The sequence below is a fragment of the Antedon mediterranea genome, chromosome 6, assembly GCF_964355755.1.
Source record: "Antedon mediterranea chromosome 6, ecAntMedi1.1, whole genome shotgun sequence".
NCBI classification, from domain to species: domain Eukaryota; kingdom Metazoa; phylum Echinodermata; class Crinoidea; order Comatulida; family Antedonidae; genus Antedon; species Antedon mediterranea.
The window spans coordinates 16,771,835-16,793,687 of record NC_092675.1 but is presented as its reverse complement, the minus strand read 5'-3'; the positions used below and the strand labels follow the sequence as shown (position 1 = coordinate 16,793,687).

Below are 21,853 nucleotides of genomic sequence, written 5' to 3'. Positions count from 1 at the left end.
AAATGAATACACAAAAGTCCAGGGTTGTATGGCTACGGATTCTGAACATTTCGCCTATGACTATGAGCCAGGATTATTTAATAGGAAAAAGTGAACCGAGGGATGATCACATACATGATAATAAAAGATGATATACAGGACTTAAGTACATGAACATGATGTTAGTATTGTAGCCTTGCTTCATTAAAACATGAAGGTATAAAATATATTCCTATAAATGACGAAAAAACAGAGCAGTGCGAGTATTATCGTGGAGTTATTAGTTTTCTCTATGGTATTACCAAAGAAAGTATACAGTACAGTTAATTTAAATATTTTGCCTAAAGCGTGGTTCCCACTTGAACGTAACGCAAGGACGTAAACGCAACGCAAATAAAGCGAATTGACCAATCACAAGCGATGGCTTATTTGCTTGTGATTGCTAACAACTGTCTATAACTTCGCTTGCCATTGGTTAAAATGCTTGCGTTGCGTTTACACTACGTCCTTGCGTTGCGTCGCTAGTGGGAACCAAGCTTTAGGGTGACAAGGCTATGATCTTTACGTAGAAGAAGATAAACCCCATACTTTCTGAGGTCATTAAATTCATGACCTCATTTAATAATAAATAAACACATTTAAATATATTTACTAGAATAACTTAACTTACAATTCTATAAAATATATCGATTAATTTATCTATTTTTTTTTACTTACTATTGAAAAGTTTTTTAAAAATAAGCTATTGATGATAGGGAATACAAAGTAATTATTTTGTACTTTGACCTTTAGTTTTGTTAAATCGAATGTACTTCGCGCGAATTATTTACAGATAGCTAAAGATTTGATTTTCATTGATTAATTTACGTGAAATTTCTACTACTATCAGCAATGAATAATTAACTGTTTTATATATATTGTTGTATAAATATTTTGTTAGCTGTTTACACATATTTTTAGGTATGTGGTGTATATTGTTCTTATTAAATAAGTGAAGTAATTCACTAGGCTAGCTAGGCTATTAGGTCTAGCTAGGCCTGTATATATGTACTAATGTAGGCTATAGGCCTGTTATGTGTATGGTAAAATACGGATCCGGTATAAATACTAGGCCTCTATCTACTCTCTAGCCTAGCAGATAGATAGAAGCTCTGTCAAAGTAGAAGTAATAGTCCACCAATCGCAGCACTCAGCAGTGTGTCTGTGACTGTGTGTAGTAAGTGTGTAGGAGGAGCTGCAGAAACCTGGCGGTATATGCTAGGGGTAGTAGTAGACTAGTAGTAGGTAGGGGTCAGTCTAATGCACTTGTCAATTGTATGACCCACTATACGACCCCCGGGAGAGGTGCGTCATTTGTCCGATGTGCGTCATACTTTTGAATACCATGACGCACCCGTGCGTCAAAAAGGTGACTTACCTTTAGGTGACCATGACGCACCCATTTTGACGCACTGTGACCATGTTGTTTATGATATGGTGGGTGGTAAAGTGACGGACATTGACACACCTTGATCATTGATGTGACGTACCATCTAGGTTTTTTGACGCACCCCTGCGTCAGTAATTATTTGTAAATGACGCACCCATGACGCACCTCTCCCGGGGGTCGTATAGTGAGTCATACAATTGACAAGTGCATAAATAAAACAAAATAAAAAAAATCTAAATACCGAAAAACTAATTTTTATATTATTTTAAAAAAAAATATTGATGGATGCTTCTAAAGCTAAGACCATACAACAGAGAGAAAACTGCACGCAAAAGCCAAGCACGGAAGACCCAACGAAATGGTAGTGTGCACAAAATACAACTCAAAATCGTACAATCAATCAACGATAACATCGCATTTACTTACAGAATCTATAAAAATAATTTAATTTTAGTCATTCGATTTTTGTTTCAGAAACCCAACGCATTTACTCCTCACAATAATTGTGAATACGTAGTATAGAAAGTAAATTGACTATGGTTAGTCATGATCAATTTAATTATAGATTTTCAAAGTTAATAATACGATTTTAAATATGAAAATATGGCCCGGTGAGATCAACAAACAAAGTCAACGTTACTTACACGGCATCGATAGGCCTATATAAAAACAGGTTAATCACTATCTAAAAATGTATGACATTTTATAAATAAATCTGACAACAAAGTTTCGTAAAAATCCACATAGTAAAGACACCAGGCCTAAAGTTGGCCTGGAATCGTTTTTGCGACTAGGGCCTAGCTAGGCCTCTACTACTATAGGCCTAGTCAGTAAACTGATGTCGATGATAATAAAATATATTTTCAAACAGGTCTGTTGTGTAAAACTCGGTCACTTATATAAGACGGGCCAACGTATAAGACGATCGGGCACATTAAAAATGAGCCCTATCGTCTCCATGATGGCCTCGATCGTCTGTTCACCCTAGTACTAGAGGTTACTGTATCATTTGCGGTAAAAAGAATGTGCAAATTTGAAAAAGTGAAGCCTGCTGCTAATTATAAAAAAGCTCATAAGAATTCAGATTGAATACAACAATAACAAATAGGCCTAGTAATATTATTTATTAAATTTACATAAATCAGGGTTTTATTATTATTATTTTATTGTTTAGGATTTAGTGTTCATTTGTTTCTTTTTTTTTTTCATAAAGCTGCTGAAGTTTATTATAATGAGTTTTTTGTTGTTTTTTGGACTGGCTATACGTACAGCGACGGTACTTACAGTATAACAACTGTTATACTTATACGTACCGCGACAGGCAACCAATTATAGAGCATTTAGATGTCACCGTGTTAATTCACGTCATTTAGGATTACCTTTTTTCCGTTCTTTTATTTATGGAAAGGGTTTTTCTGCAAGCCACCTGTGTGACGTGGGTTTGTGTTGAGGCTATTGTATGGTACAGTATAACAAAATAAACGTTATACGTCCAGCGGCTTTACGTATATCCTCATCCTTTTTTTTAAATATTTGTGCCAATAGAGTTTTGCGGTGCTGATGTCATGGTAGATGGCGCTGCGTGGTTGCTAGCCAACCAAAAAATGCGTTCAACCTGCCTGAGTGACTCCAAGGTCACCAATGGTTTGGAATAGATTTATTAAAGTAGTCATTTTAAAACTTAATAATTTTCAATAAAAGCAACCTAAAATTTCAAAAGATCACTAAATATTTGTTTTTAATAATTAATCTATTTATTCTTCAACTACAGTTTAAGTTTAAAAAAAAAGCTAAGATACATAATTTGATAGAAATACAGATCTATATAGTTGATCAACATGTAGTAGCGTTGAACCTATTTTTTGGTTAGCTAGCTAGTCACACCGCAGAACTCTATATTAGTAATGGTTTTAAAATATTAATTTTATTGACAAATTGTATTGTACTGTTTTTCTTTCAGGAAAAAAAAATAAAGTGAAGTTCAACTACAAGTAGATTCAGTCCGAAATCTATTGCAATCCTTATTTATATTTATAATAATAAATATTGTTGAGAAATTTAGGGAAACATGTCTAAAGTTCAAATAACCAACGTGCGAGTACTGGACAATCCTGCATCTTTCCTTAATCCATTTCAATTTGAAATTACATTTGAATGTTTAGAAGATTTGGCCGAGGGTAAGATTAAGTCTGTATTATCTTTCTATTTTATCAACAACCAGAAAAAAATGTTTGTTTCTATTAAAGATGTATTTTCCTCTGTATAATAATTCTTAAAATTGTTGAATATGCCATTTTAATGTCACATATAGTTACCCATTTTGATATTTTAAAAAATGGATCAGAAAAACATTTATTTACCTGAAAAAACTGTAATTTGTAGTAAAAATAGTCAAATTAGCTGCCGGCCAATGTATGGCCAATGGGTTTTTTTTGTTCAATTTAATATTTACTTAATATTTTGTTCATTTTATAAATAATTAATTATTTTCATTCGGCTCTTTTTTCTACAGAATAACTTTATTAAAACTACTGTATAAAATAAGCTATTGAAAGTCTGATTTAATTAATCTTCATTTTTCATAATTTGTGGGATAATGCATCTTAAATAAAATAGTGTGATGTTCTTATATTTTATATTATTTTTGTAATGAACCATTCATATTTTGATTTAAATTAAAGTGTGAATTGTAAACCCATCTCAGAATGATATGATTGTAGATTCAGATGGTAGATTATATAATACTTTTGATATGTAGGGCCTATATGTTTCATCACATTTAATAAATAAAATGACAAAAAATGCAATTAAAGATCTATTGTCCCCCTGAAAAATAATTGTTTGCATATTTTTTGTTGAATATGCCATACAGTAATAGTTATCCACTTTGACCAAAATTGGATTGAAAAAAAATTATTTACCTGAAAAAAATAATTTAAGTAGTAATTTAATGCAAAAAATAGTCAAATTGGCTGCCAGCCAATGGGTTTTTGGTTGAATTTATTTATTTTGTCATTTTATAAGTGAACTTTTTTTTTCCTAACTAATTAAAACTACAAAATGGCCTATTAAAAATTTGATTTTAATAATCTTCATTTTTCGTGTGTTTATGGGACAATACACCTTTAAAATCAGTTCAGGATGAAATATTGTATAGGCTTTAATTTCTTTATGCCTTTTACAGATTTAGAATGGAAAATTATATATGTTGGATCAGCAGAAAGTGAAGAGAACGACCAAGTACTTGATTCTGTTCTGGTTGGACCAGTACCTGCTGGCAAAAATATGTTTGTTTTTCAAGTAAGAATTAATATATTTTTAGTACATCCAAATAAAAAAGTTAAAAATTCCATCTTGTCCAAGTGTTTTCTACTAGCTGTACACTATCAAACTAGTTTGACAAAAAATGTGTGATGTGCCCAAATATGGTAAGAAGTGATCTGCTCAAATACAGGCCTCGAATTTGGGGATTTTAGGGGCAAGGCCAGTTGGTCTCTAGTTTTTTGTTAATTTGAGTGCCAACTTTTTTTTAAAGTACCGAAAGCGAGATCAGATAATAATAGATGCGCTTCCTAAGAGGGCTGTGAAACGCCCAAAAAACTGCTACGAAGCGCAAAAAATACATGAGTTTACACCGAAAATAGTGCTGCTGTGGAAACGCCTGATACTGTACTGTGTAGTAAAGAGCGAAATACACGTGGTCCATTACACTACAGTAGTAATAAAGTAGTACGTCTTCAAGCTCGAGTGAGAGTTGAGCGATATTTTCTATTCGTAAACAACATTGTGTGAAAACGGCCGATGCAGAAGTCGAGCTAGAAAACATGTAGTTTCTTTTTGCCCTTTTCGTACACCTATAACTGTACATCTTGCAGCTCGAGCGGAAATCGAGTGTTATTTTATAAACTAACGAAAGAAGGTTTTTATTAGATGATGATCAACAACTAGCTGAACGTAGGTCTAGTCTAGTTTTTACTTATTTATTAGTATGTAGCTAGTTCACCGGTGAAACATCATGCCTCAAATTCATTGTTGCGTAGTTTTACCACATTTAAACCATAGTCCAGTCAAAAATCACCCTCACCATGGTATAAGAACTTACCCTAATCAAATTTCATCCGTAGGTTCTATGTATATAGGTAATAACATTTCTTGATGTTGCGTCTTGCAAAACTTGGGATTTTACGAGAAAATTAGACTTTTATACCCAATTTATAACCGCCTCATGTCGTATTATTGTGTACAGCGAATTCGACGAAGCGTGACTAAAATTACGAGACGCCGTTAGCGCCCGTTGAAAAATGCATTAACAAAGCTAAAAACCTACAAAATTAATAGTTTATACAATAATTTAAATATAGTTTACAATAAATTGTATAATAAAATACATAACATATAAAGAAAACCCAAGTATAATCTCAAATATTTACAGATATGTGTTTAAAAATGTACAAATCAAAATGGCCTTCCATAAAATAAAGTGCGCCCTCACTCGTCTTACTTTTATCGGACTTGTATGGATGGTTAAAAAAGGCATTAATTATGAAACACGATGCGGTTTGTTAGTTATTGCCTCTGCAAGAGGCAGAATATTATATTTTCACAAATATATTTCTAATTTTTATCATGGAAAAAAAGAATTGTATATATTTAAACACATTACAACCTCCAGTATACCATCATGATGGATTAAGTGTATATTTGTATATCTGCTGAAGCGTAATGATCTACTACTACTAGTTTTGCTGGTTTTATTTTTAGACATTCTTTTTTTTTCACAGCATTACTTGCGTGGATATCACAATGCATTGCATATTTTGAACTATCATTCGCGATTATGATCTTAATTAGAGTAAGAACCAATCATTTAAGGATAATCCATTTCGTGTAGGCCTATACGAAAGATACTAGGCCCCCTACCTCAAGTAGCCCTACTTTCACTTTCCAACAATTATTAAGAGCGTATCAAAGGGGCTGGTTGGCATTCGTCTGAATCAACATTTATCATTTTTCCTTTTCACCCGCCGATGCCCCCACTGCCAATGGGGAGGAGGAGCCGGTTTGATCCTCTCTGAATCCGTCTGGCCTTCACATCGTACCGATGTGTGAAGTTTGAGCCAATAAACGTCATTCATGACGATTCTTTAAGTTCGAAGTCGTCTTCCAGAATTCAAAGCATTCTAAATTTAAAGTATTTTCCCGTTTTTCCACCGTTCACATTTCACTAAATAAAAGAAAGTGAGAATGTTGGAGTGTGATGTAAGATTCGCGAGAAACGACATACTGTATTACCCAATTCTCCCAATTTTTTAAGACGTGACGTATATTAAATACATTCTAATATAAAGTGTTTTGGTTGAGAGTAGTCCTACAATTATTATTGGACATTTTATACACAAAAGCATGTCGTAAACGATCGGTTCACCTCCACGGCCTGAAAGTTCTCACTTGGGACAAAAAAGTAAAGTCCAGAACAAAAGTTTTATATGCATTTATTTCAAATATTGTTATCCGCCGAGTCCGACGCATTTTAATGCATTTAGAAAATTTAAAAAGCTTGGGAGAACACAGTAGTAATTTGTAGGCTTATTCAAATACTTATAAATGACGTTTTAAACTTAAAAGATGTAGGCTATTTTTCCCAAAAGTGAAGATGAACATTAATTAATTAATTGTAAAAGAATAACACAGTTATCCGTCAGAAGTCTTCGAACAGAAAGAATCTTCGGTGGCAGGATTACATTTTCTAAAACACGAAATTGTCTCACACATCATACGATATGGATGCCAATAAACAATTCAAAGAAAATTAAACAAAACTAACAATCACAAGGATTCTTTGTTGCGGATAACCAATGAGAAAATATTTCAGAGTACTTTATTAATTTAAATCTTTATTATATCGTATACGCGAAATGGACTGTCATTTAAAAATGATTCTTACTCAAATTAATATTGACTATAATCGCGAATAAACAAATGCATTGTGATATCCACGCAAGTAATGCTGTGAAAAAAAGAATGTCCAGAATATAACCAGATAACTAGAAGATCATGACGCTATAGCATATACAATACGGCGCTTCACTTAATCCATCATCCATGATGGTAGACTGGAGGTTGTAAGTAATATGTTTAAATATATACAATTCTTTTTTTCCATGATAAAAACTAGAAATATATTTGTGAAAATATAATATTCTGCCTCTTGCAGAGGCAATAACTAACAAACCGCATCGGGTTTCGTAATATTAATGCCTTGTATAACCATCCATACAAGTCCGATAAAAGTATGACGAGTGAGGGCGCACTTTATTTTATGGAAGGCCATTTTGATTTGTACATTTTTAAACACATATCTGTAAATATTTGAGATTATACTTGAGTTTTCTTTATATGTTATGTATTTTATTATACAATTTATTGTAAACTATATTTAAATTATTGTATAAACTATTACCATAGTTCCTCGGGTATAATCCCACCTCGGGTATAATCCCACCCCCGACTTTACGATTACCTTCGCACGCAAGCATATCCCCGGGCAAAGTCCCAGTGTATAATTTAACATTAGGCCATAGGTGGGCCTAGGCCTACTGTAGCTAGCTAGGCCGACGTCAATTTCTCACCCAAAAAATAGAGTAATTTCTCTGAATTTGGCTGACTTAAAACTCATCAAACATTGTTAAGTTGAATACAAGCATGCTCCAATCGTCACGTTCTGTACATCCTTTCGCCGTGTCGTGTACATTCTTTCTTGACGCTTGATTACCGTAAAAAAAACACCGCCCTCTATACCGATCGGCTTGTGCAGTAGAGTTTGTGTCACATGCAACAACATGCGATTTACACAGAGAGCTCGAGCGTGTGGGTGAACGTGGAGAACTCGTATGATCGAGTTCATGTCGATTTAGGAAGCTAGGCCTAGATCACATTTTAGGGTATTTTTTAAGTAGAAATCTTGGGGAAAATCTATACGGTAGGCATAGCACAGGTAAGACCAATTAGGCCGCCTAGGCCTAGATGGCCTGGCCGTCTAATTGCTAGGCCTACATCGGAATATAGCTTTTAGATAGCAAAATCGTAGACAGAAGAAATATCGTCATTTTCAGTTCATGCAGCGGGAAATCCCCGGGTATAGTCCCACCTCCCAAATTCGGGCAAATTTCACGTACAAGGGGGGTGGGATTATACCCGGGGAACTACGGTAATTTTGTAGGTTTTTAGCTTTGTTAATGCATTTTTCAACGGGCGCAAACGGCGTCTCGTAATTTCAGTCACGCTTCGTCGCATTCGCTGTACACAATAATACGACATGAGGTAGTTATAAATTGGGTATAAAAGTCAAATTTTCTCGTAAAATCCCAAGTTTTGCAAGACGCAACATCAAGAAATGTTATTACCTATATACATAGAACCTACGGATGAAATTTTATTAGGGTACGTTCTTATACCATGGTGAGGGTGATTTTTGACTGGACTACCACTGTAAATATGTGGTTACAGAAACTCCATTAAAATAGAATATTATAAAAAAAAATAATAATGATAAAACCGTACAATTTTTAATCATTATGTTACTTTTACAGGCAAACGCACCTAAAATTGATAAAATTCCAATTGCTGACCTACTAGGTGTCACTGTCACACTTGTCACATGCTCATATCGTGGTCAAGAGTTTGTACGAGTCGGTTATTATGTCAATAATGAATATTCAGACCAGGAAATGAATGAATCTCCACCCCCAGTACCACAGTATGATAAGGTAAGTTATAGTGTGTTTACTAGAAAATCAAGTTGTAGCTCCTTAATGTATTTTGGTTTATTGTAGTGGCTTTGTATTTTAATGATTCATTTTAACAGTGGCACTAGTAACAGCACAACACACATTTTGAAATGACATGTTTTTAGAAGCAAGATCAGAATATCCCTAACCTTTCATGAAGAAAAATAATTATGTTCCCTGGTGTTTTTTGTACAATTACAGAAGACAACTAGATTTGAACTCGTCACTTTGACGAGTCGGGTTATCCGCGGACACGCAACATGCACACACGTTAAACTATATGAACGTCGACAATTATCATGCCATCCTATGGCATGAATTACATATGTTTACAGTGCTGAATTGTACCTATATGATTGTGGTGTTATAACACATTTACAAAATACACTGTATATGTTATATACAGTGTAGCATAGATGAAATTACGAGACCCATCTTTTAATCTTTTAATGACGTCATCAAAAAGAAACACGTAGATAGCAATTTTGGAAGGAATATTATCTGAGCAACAACATATCAATGTGTTGAAGAAATTTGGATACGTAGAATATAGACCGGCAGCCCAGAGACATTTGGTTAGATGAGCTAGGTACCAATATCTGACTATTTAAGTGTGTTGGGGGTCACTTGAAGTCAATGAAAATGGGAGTCTGCCGGGTACCCCCTGCTGCGTCTAGACCGGGGGGACCCCGAAACGTGCTAAAAAATCGGCCCAGGTTAGATGAGAGAGATACCACCTAATTTTACCACCATGGGATGCCGATTGGCATCCTTATACCAGTATCACAAACGACAGACTTTTTCTCTGCTGCAAAAGGCCCGCCAGACCCCCCGAGGGAAGGCCTAAAAAGGGGTTAGCATAGATGAGTGAGGTACCACTCAAAATTAATTCCAAATGAACAAGTTGTGTTCATACAATACTAAATGGATAACAACAGACTAATTGTCTGCTGCACCGCAAGTGCCAGACACCCTAAAGTTAGACTAGAGATCCCCCTTCCCCCAACTAGCCCAGCTTAGATATTGTAGATACCACCAGCAACCAATGTTATATGATTTAGCACATTGTAAGCAATACCAAATGACCTATTACAGACTATCTGTACACTGCCTTGGCCCTGGCAGACCCCTCTAAAGTTCGACTAGAGACCCCCCTTTCCCCAACTATCCCAGCTTAGATATTGTAGATACCACCAGCAACCAATGTTATATGATTTAGCACATTGTAAGCAATACCAAATGACCTATTACAGACTATCTGTACACTGCCTTGGCCCTGGCAGACCCCTCTAAAGTTCGACTAAAGACCCCATTTACCCCAAGTATGGCCTAGCTTAGATATTGTAGATACCACCAGCAGCAAAAAAAAAAACACCTAAAACATTTAATTGAATAAAGTTTAACTTTAATCGAACTAACACAAAACAATTGAAAATATATCACATCAATGACGATAAAATTACCATTTTAAAGGGAAAAATAGTTAAAACTTATATAAGCCAAATATAAATAAGTACGGATTCTGGTAAATTTAGCATTCCTGCTAGAATTGTGAGAATCTGGAATTCCTTGCCTTTGAATGTCAAAGATACATTCGTCTGTAACGCTTGCGACCTATTTTTAAGAGAAAGCTTAGTAATCACCTTAATCAAATTCAGGATTGTAGTAACTTAATCAAAAGTGATTTGATTAATTAATAGTTGGTAATTTTAAATGCTGTATATTATAATCTTAATCCTCTATATATATTTATATATATAAATCCAAAGGCAAATAACTGAAAAAATGACAATGCTGTGGGTATCAGTGGGTGAATCTCAATGAAGATACAAAAAAAAAGTGAAAAGCTAAATCAAAAGGATAAAGTAAAACAGCCAGAAACGTTTGCAGAGCTTTCGGGCAACACTAGCCCTTCATCATTGCAAGTGAAGGATAAGAACTGGCAAGTGCTGCCTGGGTGGACAGGAATAAAAGAAATACAACAAAAGGAGACAGGGTGGAGTCTGAATAAGAGTAGAAAACAAAGAAGGTAGCTTGGTAGAGATACAGTATAAACCATTTTGGAATGAAACTAAAAAACAGCTTAAATGGTGGTTAATATTGAAACTTAAATTTTGGTAGACAATGGAATAATTTTACCAACCTGGGAGTATGTTCTAATGTTAAGTACAAAAGGTTTTGTGGTTTTAAGTTGTAATTCCCAGTGGTTTTCCTTCTGAAATTTGCAATCGAGTGACCAGCTGAATTAAAATGTTCGGCTAGAGGTTGATCAAGCTTTAATGTTTTGATAGCTGATCTGTGTTGTGTCATTCTCATACGGAGAGTGTATTTTGTTTCTCCGACGTACTGTTTGCCACAAATATTACAGTATATGAGATAAATGACGTTTTTGGTTAGACAATTAATTGATTGTCTTATCCGAAAAATGCGGCCAGTTTGGTTACTCTTAAATTTTTCAGTAGAATCAACCAATGAACAAGTTTTGCAAGATTTGCCGTAAAAGGTGACTGCCCAAATTTTGACTGTCATGAGAGTTAATTTCACTCTTAAATTTGGATCTGACTAATATATCACGAAGGTTGGGAGGTCTACGAAATGCAATAATGGATGGTTCCGGAAAAACAGTCCTGAGACGTTCTGTGGACTGTAGAATGGGCATATGTTTCTCAATAAATTAATAGCCCGTAATGGAGGCAACCTAGGGTGATAGGTTGTGACCAATGGCACTCTGGTCGAACTTTGCTGACGTGGTTTGTACGTCAGTGTTTGACATCGAGGAATATCTTTTGCTTTCTTTATAGTAGTTTCGGTGTATTCCTTCTTGTAATTTCTATTCCGGAGATGTCCGATTAGTTCTTCGGTACAATTCTGAAAATCTAAATCTGAAGAACAGATACGTCTCTGATACGTAATGCTTTACTGTTCGGTATGTTTTTAGTACAGTGTTGGGGATGACAACTGCTAGGGAGCAGGTACATATTTTTATCAGTGGGTTTACGGAATAGGTCAGTTTTGAGAGTACCATTTTCTATGGTCACTATAGTGTCCATAAAATCAACGCTACTAGTGGATTTGGTAACTGTAAATCTTAGGATCGATGGAGTGTTTTTTTACCATCACAGAAACAGATTTGGCCACCTTATCCACAATTTCCGGGGTGGGTTCCGTTGTGAGTTTACGATATATAATGAAGCTGTCTGAAGGATTCCTCTTAATAAAATTTGATGTCCATAGCAACAGTGGCAGAACCTTTATCAGCGGGTTTAATGATGATAGCTGACGCAATTTGGCAATGGCCTGCCTCTCTTGTTTTGAGAGATTGTCACATTTATCTGGACTCGGGACGTAGTTTTGAACGATTTTTAGGTGGATTCCAGGAACTTTTTGGTTTAAATTTGTTAATGTTGCCTTCGTTTTGCGTGGTGCTGCTGTCTGAATCAGCAAAATATTCACGTAATCGCAATATTCTAGAGGAAGACTCTATATCCAAAGATAGTTGTTGTGCGCCGACCTGCCTTGGTTTTGGGCAGAATTTAAGTCCTCGGGAAAGAAGTTTTTTCTCTCCTTCGGAAAGTCAACAATTAATTTCAACAACTGAATCAGAGGTGTTGCTCTGATTCTTGTTATAAGTCCCAACGAACCTACTGCAGGGTTTCCTAAAAGCCCTGAAGTCATCCGAAGGTAGAGTCATTTGTGTTGAAATGACCAAGTCTGCAGGTAGACCAAATTTGTGATGTTCCCTTCGGGCCATTACCGTTGATTGTTTACGACAGTAGTCATTGGCGATAATCCTGAGTTTTTTTTAAAACTAGGATGCAGGAAGTTCTCTTTTCAACTTCTTAGTTCTAGAGTGAATTTCAACGTCAAACTCAGTGAGGATTTTGCGGCAATTGCCAATTTGGATCTCATTGAGATCTCTAATTTTGTTCAAATACCTTTTTTTAATAGATACAGTACTACATATCTACATAAATAAAGTACATAAAAATAAATTAAAATTATATATATTTATAATTTTTGTTTTAAAATATTTTTTTCGATCGAGATACGGTATTGTTCAGTCTATCTGGAATAAACGTCCGTGTTCCATCTACTTTATAAAAATATATATTCGCTCTTGATTCAAATTGAGCACGTTTGCAGCCTCAACGCATCTATATAAATATATATATATATATAAATATGAATACAGGATTAAGATTATAATATACAGCATTTAAAATTACCCACTATTATTTAATCAAATCACTTTAGATTAAGTTACTACAATCATGAATTTTATTAGGGTGATTACTAAGCTTTCTCTTAAAATATGTCCAAGAGTTACAGACGGATGTATCTTTGACATCCAAAGGCAAGGAATGCTAAATTTACCCGAATCCATACTTATATATATTTGGCTTATAATATATAATAATTGAAACTCTTAAACTATTTTTCCCTTTAGAATGGTAATGGTCATTTTATCGTCATTGATGTGATATATTTTCAATTGTTTTGTGTTAGTTCGATTAAAGTTAAACTTTATTCAATTAAACATGTTGTTTTGGGTGTTTTTTTTTGCTGCTGGAGGTATCTACAATATCTAAGGTAGGCCATACTTGGGGTAAATGGGGTCTCTAGTCGAACTTTAGAGGGGTCTGCCAGGGCCAAGGCAGTGTACAGATAGTCTGTAATAGGTCATTTGATATTGTTTACAATGTGCTAAATCATATAACATTGGTTGCTGGCGGTATATACAATATCTAAGTTGGGGATAGGTGGGGATAGGGGGGGGGGGTCTCTAGTCTAACTTTAGAGAGGTCTGCCAGGGCCAAGGCAGTGTACAGATAGTCTGTAATAAGGTCATTTGGTATTTCTTACAATGTGCTAAATCATATACATTGGTTGCTGGTGGTATCTACAATATCTAAGCTAGGCTAGTTGGGGAAAGAGGGGTCTCCAGTCTAACTTTAGAGGGGTCTGCCAGGGCCAGGGCAGTGTACAGATAGTCTGTAATAGGTCATTTGGTATTGCTTACAATGTGCTAAATCATATAACATTGGTTGCTGGTGGTATCTACAATATCTAAGCTGGGCTAGTTGGGGGAAGGGGGGCCTCTAGTCTAACTTTAGGGTGTCTGGCACTTGCGGTGCAGCAGACAATCAGTCTGTTGTTATCCATTTAGTATTGTATGAACACAACTTCTTCATTTGGAATTAATTTTGAGTGGTACCTCACTCATCTATGCTAACCCCATTTTAGGCCCTCCCTCAGGGGGTCTGGCGGGCCTTTTGCAGCAGAGAAAAAGTCTGTCGTTTGTGATACTGGTATAAGGATGCCAATGGGCATCCCATGGTGGTAAAATTAGGTGGTATCTCTCTCATCTAACCTGGGCCGATTTTTTAGCACGTTTCGGGGTCCCCCCGGTCTAGACGCAGCAGGGGGTACCCGGCAGACTCCCATTTTCATTGACTTCAAGTGACCCGCAACACACTCAAATAGTCAGATATTGGTACCTAGCTCATCTAACCAAATGTCTCTGGGCTGCCAGTCTAATATGGAAGCGCGCTATTTTAAATGTCATAAACTATGACGCAAAATATGAAAATACGACTTTTATAATTCAACTGGCCATATGATGACGTCACACCATCCGATGTGCATAATTTGTACATGAATTTGTATCTACAATTCAACAGCTTCCAGAAAACGTTTTAATCATGAGTATCACTGTTCATTCTGAGGAGCTATAACATATTGAAATTTATTGGAATGTTGAAAATAAGTGACCAAAGTTATTCCCGCTTTTGCACATGATGACGTCATCACAATTTTAAAATGGTAAATCATGCGAAAGATAATTGATTGACCTAGACAATATAAAAATATGGGGGAAAATGGAATACGGATAAGTGGAGATGCGCTCTATTAAATGTGAGCTATGACGAAAGAGACACAAATTTTATATTTGAGTGACCATACAATGACGTCACAATGTCCGGTTAGCCATATTGATTTATGATCTATAACATATCAACTTCAAGAATATGTAGTTAAAAAAAAGTTCACTATGTAATTTAGAATCTATGACTATTTAAAAAAAGTCATCATAAAAAAAGTCATCATTTTCACAAAACGCATGCAAATTGTCTAATTTGATGTGCTTGTATGACATGATTTTAAGTCGAAATTGTTTGAAAGTTGGTAAAATTACTAGAAAAGGCTGGAAGAACATTTTTTATAAATTACACTTTTGCTAAATTTCAATTTAAATTGTTATATGGTTTTCGATCTATGTTAAATAGGCGAAATTAAATTCATATAACAAAGTTTCTTGCACAACTACATATAGAGTTCAATCTGATGTTGACAAGAAATAGAGATACTGTATGCTGCGAACAAATTTCGTGGAAAGAAAGAAGAATAGGAAAAGAAAAAAAGATCCTGACAATAACAAGGGATTATCCGCCAAGTGTGAATAACCAATAATATTGTTACGACCACTTTTAGCCTAGGCCGAAATACCTAAATAACAACAACGAGGTTTGGAACAAACAAACACTCAAAGTACTATGCAAGAAGCACGAGCTCCATTTAATTTTCTTGCACGATTCATTACATAACAAAAAAACTATAATGCTACAACAATACGAATGATACCGAGTGGTTGGTTTGCCTAGGCGTCCGTACATTCAATCACAACTTTTCCATTCTTATTGTCCTTGCGTCCTGCCTCGCTTCCAGTCTCGAAACACAGTTCACTGCAAGTCTTTATTCCATTATTACAGTCGGCAGTCCCATATCCACTGTCTTATCTTTTATCCAGAAAGCCTACCATCTCTGACTTACCGTACCGTCTCGTGAGTGAGTCTTTCTCTTGTCTCACATACCCAACACAGCTTTCCAAAATACCGCGCTCCCTTCTGATTCGTCCACTTGACCACAGGAGACTTGATTCATTTGCATGCGACACCTGATTATCGTCACAACAATATTAATAATATACTTTTTGAAACAGGAAATTTTTTTATGTATCCTTAGTGAAGCCTAAATGTGATCCTGTCAAACAGCATTAATTTTTATAATTTAAAGGCATGAAGTGGTACTGTTTTATTATTACCACAGCACAAGGCCTCACTAGATAATAAGTTATAAATTATGTTACTTTTACTTTTGTTTATAGATTCTTCGGAACATTCTAGAGACAAACCCAAGAGTTACAAGATTTACCATTGACTGGGAACAGAACCCAGACAGTGAAAACGTCCCACCACCATCTGACAACCAACAGTCGTCTTCCTCATCAAACTCCCAAATGAATTCGCAAGTAGCCACAACCGCTGCTGATGTAATAATGGAAAAATTAAATCATGATATAAGTGCTGATAGCAACAGCAGTTTACCAGAGTATGTTAATGCAATGCAGCATTGATCATGGCATAAGAGTGCATTTACGCTCACGAACAAAACAAAAAAATGCTCACAAAATTCTTCAACACGCAAATAATGTAGTGAACAACAAGTCTTGTATGTTTGTCATTAAATACTACCACCCGCAGTGATTATTGGTACTGTATCTGCACATCTCTATCGTACGTGACATCCTTATCATAAAGCAAATATCATATGTGATCCTGTATCACAGAACTTGCCTATGATACTGGATATTATAGATGCAATACTGTACTTCTGTATTAAATGGAAGAATCAGTGTTTTTTTCCAATTTTCATACTTGATCATTTAAATTCTTATTTTAAATGTTCATTTCTAATAACCCCCAAAGTTGAAATTATGTTATTATGTCTTGGTTCTGCTAAGAGCGCTCCACAAACCTGATTGAATGTTGTTGTAAGTTATGTGTTCGAAGATCATAGATGGTATTTAGAAAAGCATATATTATACCTTTGATAGATAAATACTGTAGGCTAAGGTGTATATTAATTGTTATTGAATTTCACCATTAAAATACCATCTCATGTTTTCCTCAAATGAATAGTCATAGTACCAAATTGCTCGACATTTAATACGTTGAATTTTTACGTCAACTTTTTTAATATTCTTTTTTGAATACTTGTAAATAGCTGTACAAATAGTAACTTTGAAAGAAAAATACTGGAAATTATTACAATAGAACATTAAGCATAGGAATTAAATTAATAAACGGTAGTTTTTCTTTTTCTTTTTTATATTCGTGGAATGGTATAAATAATGTCATTCGGCGATTGATGAAAGGTTATATTTTACTATATATAGCCTTTCATCATTCACCTCGTGCCATTATTGTACTATTCCACTCAAACATTTATTATTTGTATAATATTACATGGAAAAGCTAACAGATTGCAAACCATGTGCTTGTGAGGTGTATATTAAACAAAACAAAAATATTTATTTTGATTTGAATTTTTTTAAAAGCACCCATCGGGGCACCCATACAGGGGGTCATACTAGTTAAAGCTCTTTATCACCATGTAGGGTTTATGATAATAAAAAATGCATGCTAATTACAGCTGAGACCATATTCTTTCTTTTGCACTGCGGAGTATAATAGTAAACTTGATGTTTAGTATGTACAGTACTTTTTATATCATGAAAAAATACCAGAGATTGGTTTATTGTATTTACACGTTTGCCACTGGCATGAGTGTGTATTATTGCACATCCATTAATTAAAGGAATACTGAATTAGTTAATTTTCGACATACTATGTATTAATTATATATCAAAGAGTTAAATAAAGTCATAAAAAATATTAATATATTTACACATTCTGAATTATAAGCCAATTAATGTTGTCGCCAATGGAGTTCCACCATTTTTAAATATTACCCAGAAGCCGCGGGAGCTGGTGGGACGGAAGTACCTTCATCCGGGTATTTTTAATTGTGTAGCACTGTGTGCACATGTGTTTCGTATGCGTTTAGCTGTAATATCGAAAACAACAACGATTTGTTTATCCTAATTAAATTGATTTTTTCGAGTAGTATAGATTCTTTCTCTATTTCATTTGTGTTTGTAATTATCTTGGAAGTTATTGGTGATTTATCAAAACAAAAAAAATAGTACAAAATGGTGTTTTGTATGGCGTTTGGATGCAGCAATGCATCGGATAAGAAAGGCAGGAAGTCCAAAGGAATACGCAATGTTAGTTTCCATCGATTGCCGTTAAACAATAAGGATTTGCTAAAGAACTGGGTTGCAGCCATGAAGTTGGAAAAACCGCACATTAATATTTATTCCAGAGTATGTAGTGACCATTTTGAAAAAGAAATGTTTGAGGATGACTCCGTAAAAAGTCAGTATTGTTGGTGCGACGTCTAGGCCTACCAGGCGGTTGAAGCCAAATGCTGTACCTAAACAGTTTGTTTTCAGTAAAGCGGTTAGCCAAGCAAGCCAACAAAGACAGGAACGACAAAAACTACTGACACAAAAGCGATGGCCCAAGACCAAAAACAAGGTACGTAACATACCAAATTCTGCTTTTTGATGTTCGGCCATACATTGAGTGAGAGGCTCCTAGGCTAGCTAGACTAGGATAGTAGAGGCTAGGCCTAGTTAGTACTGTAATACTAAAATAGTAGGCTACTACTACTACTCTAGCTAGTAGGCCAAGGAAAGTAGGTTACCGAGGTGAACGGCCAAACACAACAAGACTAGGCCTAGGGCCTAGGCAAAAAAAGTGTAGGCCTACACATTTATCTCAATTTAAATTTGTTATATAAATCTTTAGTTTATTTATATAGCCTAGTACTTATTTTATTTTTAAGACCATCAACTTGGAGAACTTAGTGGAAAGTGAGAATGCAGAATTTTAGGACCTTAAGGACAAGTGGCTTTCTTTACTACAGCACGTCTGCAACATCCATGAATGGGCTAGTGCAGATAAATTCCACAAGTGCAGTCACAACCCACTATTGGAGGACATGCATGAAATTGAATGGCTGACACCAGGTAGCGATGCTCATGATGCACTTCGGGGTGTTGTTATGAACACTAAATTACTAAAAGATATGCACAAGATGACACTTTTTAAACACACAGGTATGTATGTAAAAAGATATATGAAATGTACTATTTTTGCTGTGGGATCATTCGAATAAATTAAAGGCAAAAGAAGCCCTGTTATACTAACTACATTCTTTAACATACAATAATAAACACTATAATATAACAATTTTTATAATAAAATTAATCTTCTTACAGGATCGCTACAGGTTTTTCATGGGATGTTGTTAAAATATTGTCCAAAGAGGGAACGCTTCAGCTATGAAGGCATGAGAGCCCGTCATCAATTGGCAATTATGGACCACAATGAGAATGTTGGTAGACAGCAAGCAACTACTGAGGAAGGTAAGTAGTTTTATAAGAGCTTCTTTAATTTGTTGATTAGTAATCTATAAAGACATATTTACAATGAGGAATAATTATGTGCATTTCCTAACAGGCACTCTTCGATTTGGACTGGCATTTCCCAAACGCAAGAAGCAGTGGGTATTGAAGAAAATTTATGTAGACAAAACCTTCGAATTTAGAAAGAGACTGATGGAAATGGTGTGTGACCGACGTGAAGATAGCGCTATAGTTCTAGGTCAACGTTATGTAGACAGACCAGATCTTCCAACAAACATTGCTTCTTCTGAGAAACCAGAGAAAGAAGATGCGATTGAAGATTTTAGAACTAGGTTTCTGCTTTCATAGTGTGTTTACATTAAAACCAACAAAGCTAATTTATGCTTATTTTGTTTTGTAAAAAAATCTTTTTAAACTGCTAAAGATGAAACCTTACATATTATATTATTATAAATACTATTTCTTAAATATTTTCTTGATGCAATTATTAGTGTATAGTTTTTGGTTGAATTAATAAAAAAAAGGCATTAAAGGAAATTCTCTGAAAATAGTGAATAAACTAATTTTACCGATGCAAAAATGTTTATTATAATAATTATTGTGTTGTTGTGCAATTGCTGTAAGATGACGCTCAGTAACTTTCTGCAAAATACGTCTAATTATATTTCACACATTTGGCCGGCCAGATAATGACTACATATTGATTGGATTTGATTCTTCCCTGTTTTGGAACAGCTTTTAATACAATGCTTGCATACAAATAATAAACAGAAAACACTTGTTACTGTTTGTTGCTTTTAATTTTTATTTACATACCCTTGTTAAGTGAATTAAAACAAATCGCCCTTCTTTTTTGTTACAGTATACTAAATAATGTCTATTACAAAATTTATAATCAAGGAAATGGCTTTTATTTAGCCTAACTAGGCCTAGGTAGGTAGGCATAGCCTAGCTATAAAAAATGTTATTATTTGATGCATTCGATATTTAAATGTTATGATTTAACATCTTGATATCATTTATGATTTATTCGACTTCTTTAAATCCAACATAATTTCCATCAATGCTAGGAAAGTCCTTTCTGATTTTGTTTACGACGCAGGCTGGGATGACTCGTCGTACGGCTTTACCGAGGCGGTCATGCACCCAGCAGTACAGTAGGTGAACTGCCTGTACGCCTGAAGGCGAAATGTTTCGTTCGGGATCGGGTCAACGATGCTGTCTCGCCTAATGTCTGTCTGGGCAACAAGTTCAGTTCTAATTACTGCAGGATGTAAACATACAAATTCGAATTCAAAATGGTCTAAAATGCATGCCATTTCGTTTTCTGATCCTATGTTCATCTTCGCTCGTACATTTTCAATTTCCCGACAACAAAGGCATTCCACAGAGTGTCCATCAACTCACACCGTCTGCATTGGCACCATTCCTCCTTGTTTACTTTCCTCCATTCTATATCTTCTCCTTCATGTGCGACAATATTATATAAACCTTCTATTTCCTCCACATCTCTTCTTCTTCTTCTTCTGGGTTCTAATTGGTAAGGTTGTAATCCGTGATTCATCTTAATTTAGCTCTGTGTATATATAGGCATCCACGCTCTACGGGCAGTCTCACAGTTGGATGATTTTCTCTGTCAAACCAATGACGTCACAACCTCGGTTTCGTGTTAAACATGGCGGCTCATAGAGAATCCGCGGTTTTTTTTAAAAATCTACACTTCAAAATCGATTTTACTCTAAACAACAATAAATTTCAAACAAATTTTACCGCACTTCGTTTTATATGAATTATATCTACAATGCTACACATTTTAAAAGAAATAATACTGCATTCCTTTAATCATACATTAAATTTAAGAATGACTTTTTGAGATACAAATTTTAGAGTAATTCATTTCTGTAAGACAAATTGACAATTATATATATACTATTTTGTATACTGTAAAGCTTTTGTATAGTGACACAACTAAAATATAAATTATTTTGAAATTAGTACATAATGATTTCTTGTGTTGCTGATCAAAGGGCTAACTGTACAATGAATAAATAAATTGATCTTGCATTTCTAGTACATATTACAAAAAGGACAAGATTTATTAATTAGTTGAATTTTCTGCACTAAAATGCGTCAACAGGGTTTTCTTAAGCTTAATAATCAAATGTGATTATGCTAGTTTTTCCATCTTATTAATTAACTTTTCCATTTTTTGTCTCCTTTTTGTAACTTCTAAGAAAAAAACATGCTCTACCTATTCTTGACAATCTCTTCAAATTTATGCTGTAGAAACTATGTGCTGTGTAAACATTGTTTTCAATATAGTTA

General features: G+C 34.8%; 2 protein-coding genes across 2 annotated transcripts; both read left to right on the top strand.

Annotated features, from left to right (window-relative positions):
- The first annotated feature begins 810 nt into the window (after positions 1–810).
- Positions 811–18,404, top strand: LOC140052071 (histone chaperone asf1b-B-like). The gene is made up of 5 exons (XM_072097461.1): positions 811–939; positions 3,369–3,585; positions 4,593–4,708; positions 8,998–9,174; positions 16,361–18,404. Exons 2-5 carry the CDS (start codon positions 3,477–3,479, stop codon positions 16,607–16,609), a joined length of 651 nt encoding a protein of 216 aa, XP_071953562.1. The 5' UTR covers positions 811–939; positions 3,369–3,476; the 3' UTR covers positions 16,610–18,404.
- A 91-nt stretch (positions 18,405–18,495) lies between these two features.
- On the top strand, positions 18,496–20,113 carry LOC140052072 (uncharacterized). The gene is made up of 4 exons (XM_072097463.1): positions 18,496–18,635; positions 18,946–19,219; positions 19,382–19,528; positions 19,623–20,113. The coding sequence occupies exons 2-4, from the start codon at positions 19,102–19,104 to the stop codon at positions 19,874–19,876; spliced, it is 519 nt and encodes a 172-aa protein (XP_071953564.1). The 5' UTR covers positions 18,496–18,635; positions 18,946–19,101; the 3' UTR covers positions 19,877–20,113.
- Positions 20,114–21,853: the final 1,740 nt, after the last annotated feature.

Coding starts and splice junctions, on each gene's coding strand:
- LOC140052071 (XM_072097461.1), top strand. CDS start 3,477: ATGTCTAAAGTTCAAATAACCAACGTGCGAGTACTGGACAATCCTGCA. Junction 4,709..8,997: donor AAAATATGTTTGTTTTTCAA/GTAAGAATTAAT, acceptor TTACTTTTACAG/GCAAACGCACCTAAAATTGA. Junction 9,175..16,360: donor CAGTACCACAGTATGATAAG/GTAAGTTATAGT, acceptor TTTTGTTTATAG/ATTCTTCGGAACATTCTAGA.
- LOC140052072 (XM_072097463.1), top strand. CDS start 19,102: ATGCATGAAATTGAATGGCTGACACCAGGTAGCGATGCTCATGATGCA. Junction 19,220..19,381: donor GACACTTTTTAAACACACAG/GTATGTATGTAA, acceptor ATCTTCTTACAG/GATCGCTACAGGTTTTTCAT. Junction 19,529..19,622: donor GCAAGCAACTACTGAGGAAG/GTAAGTAGTTTT, acceptor ATTTCCTAACAG/GCACTCTTCGATTTGGACTG.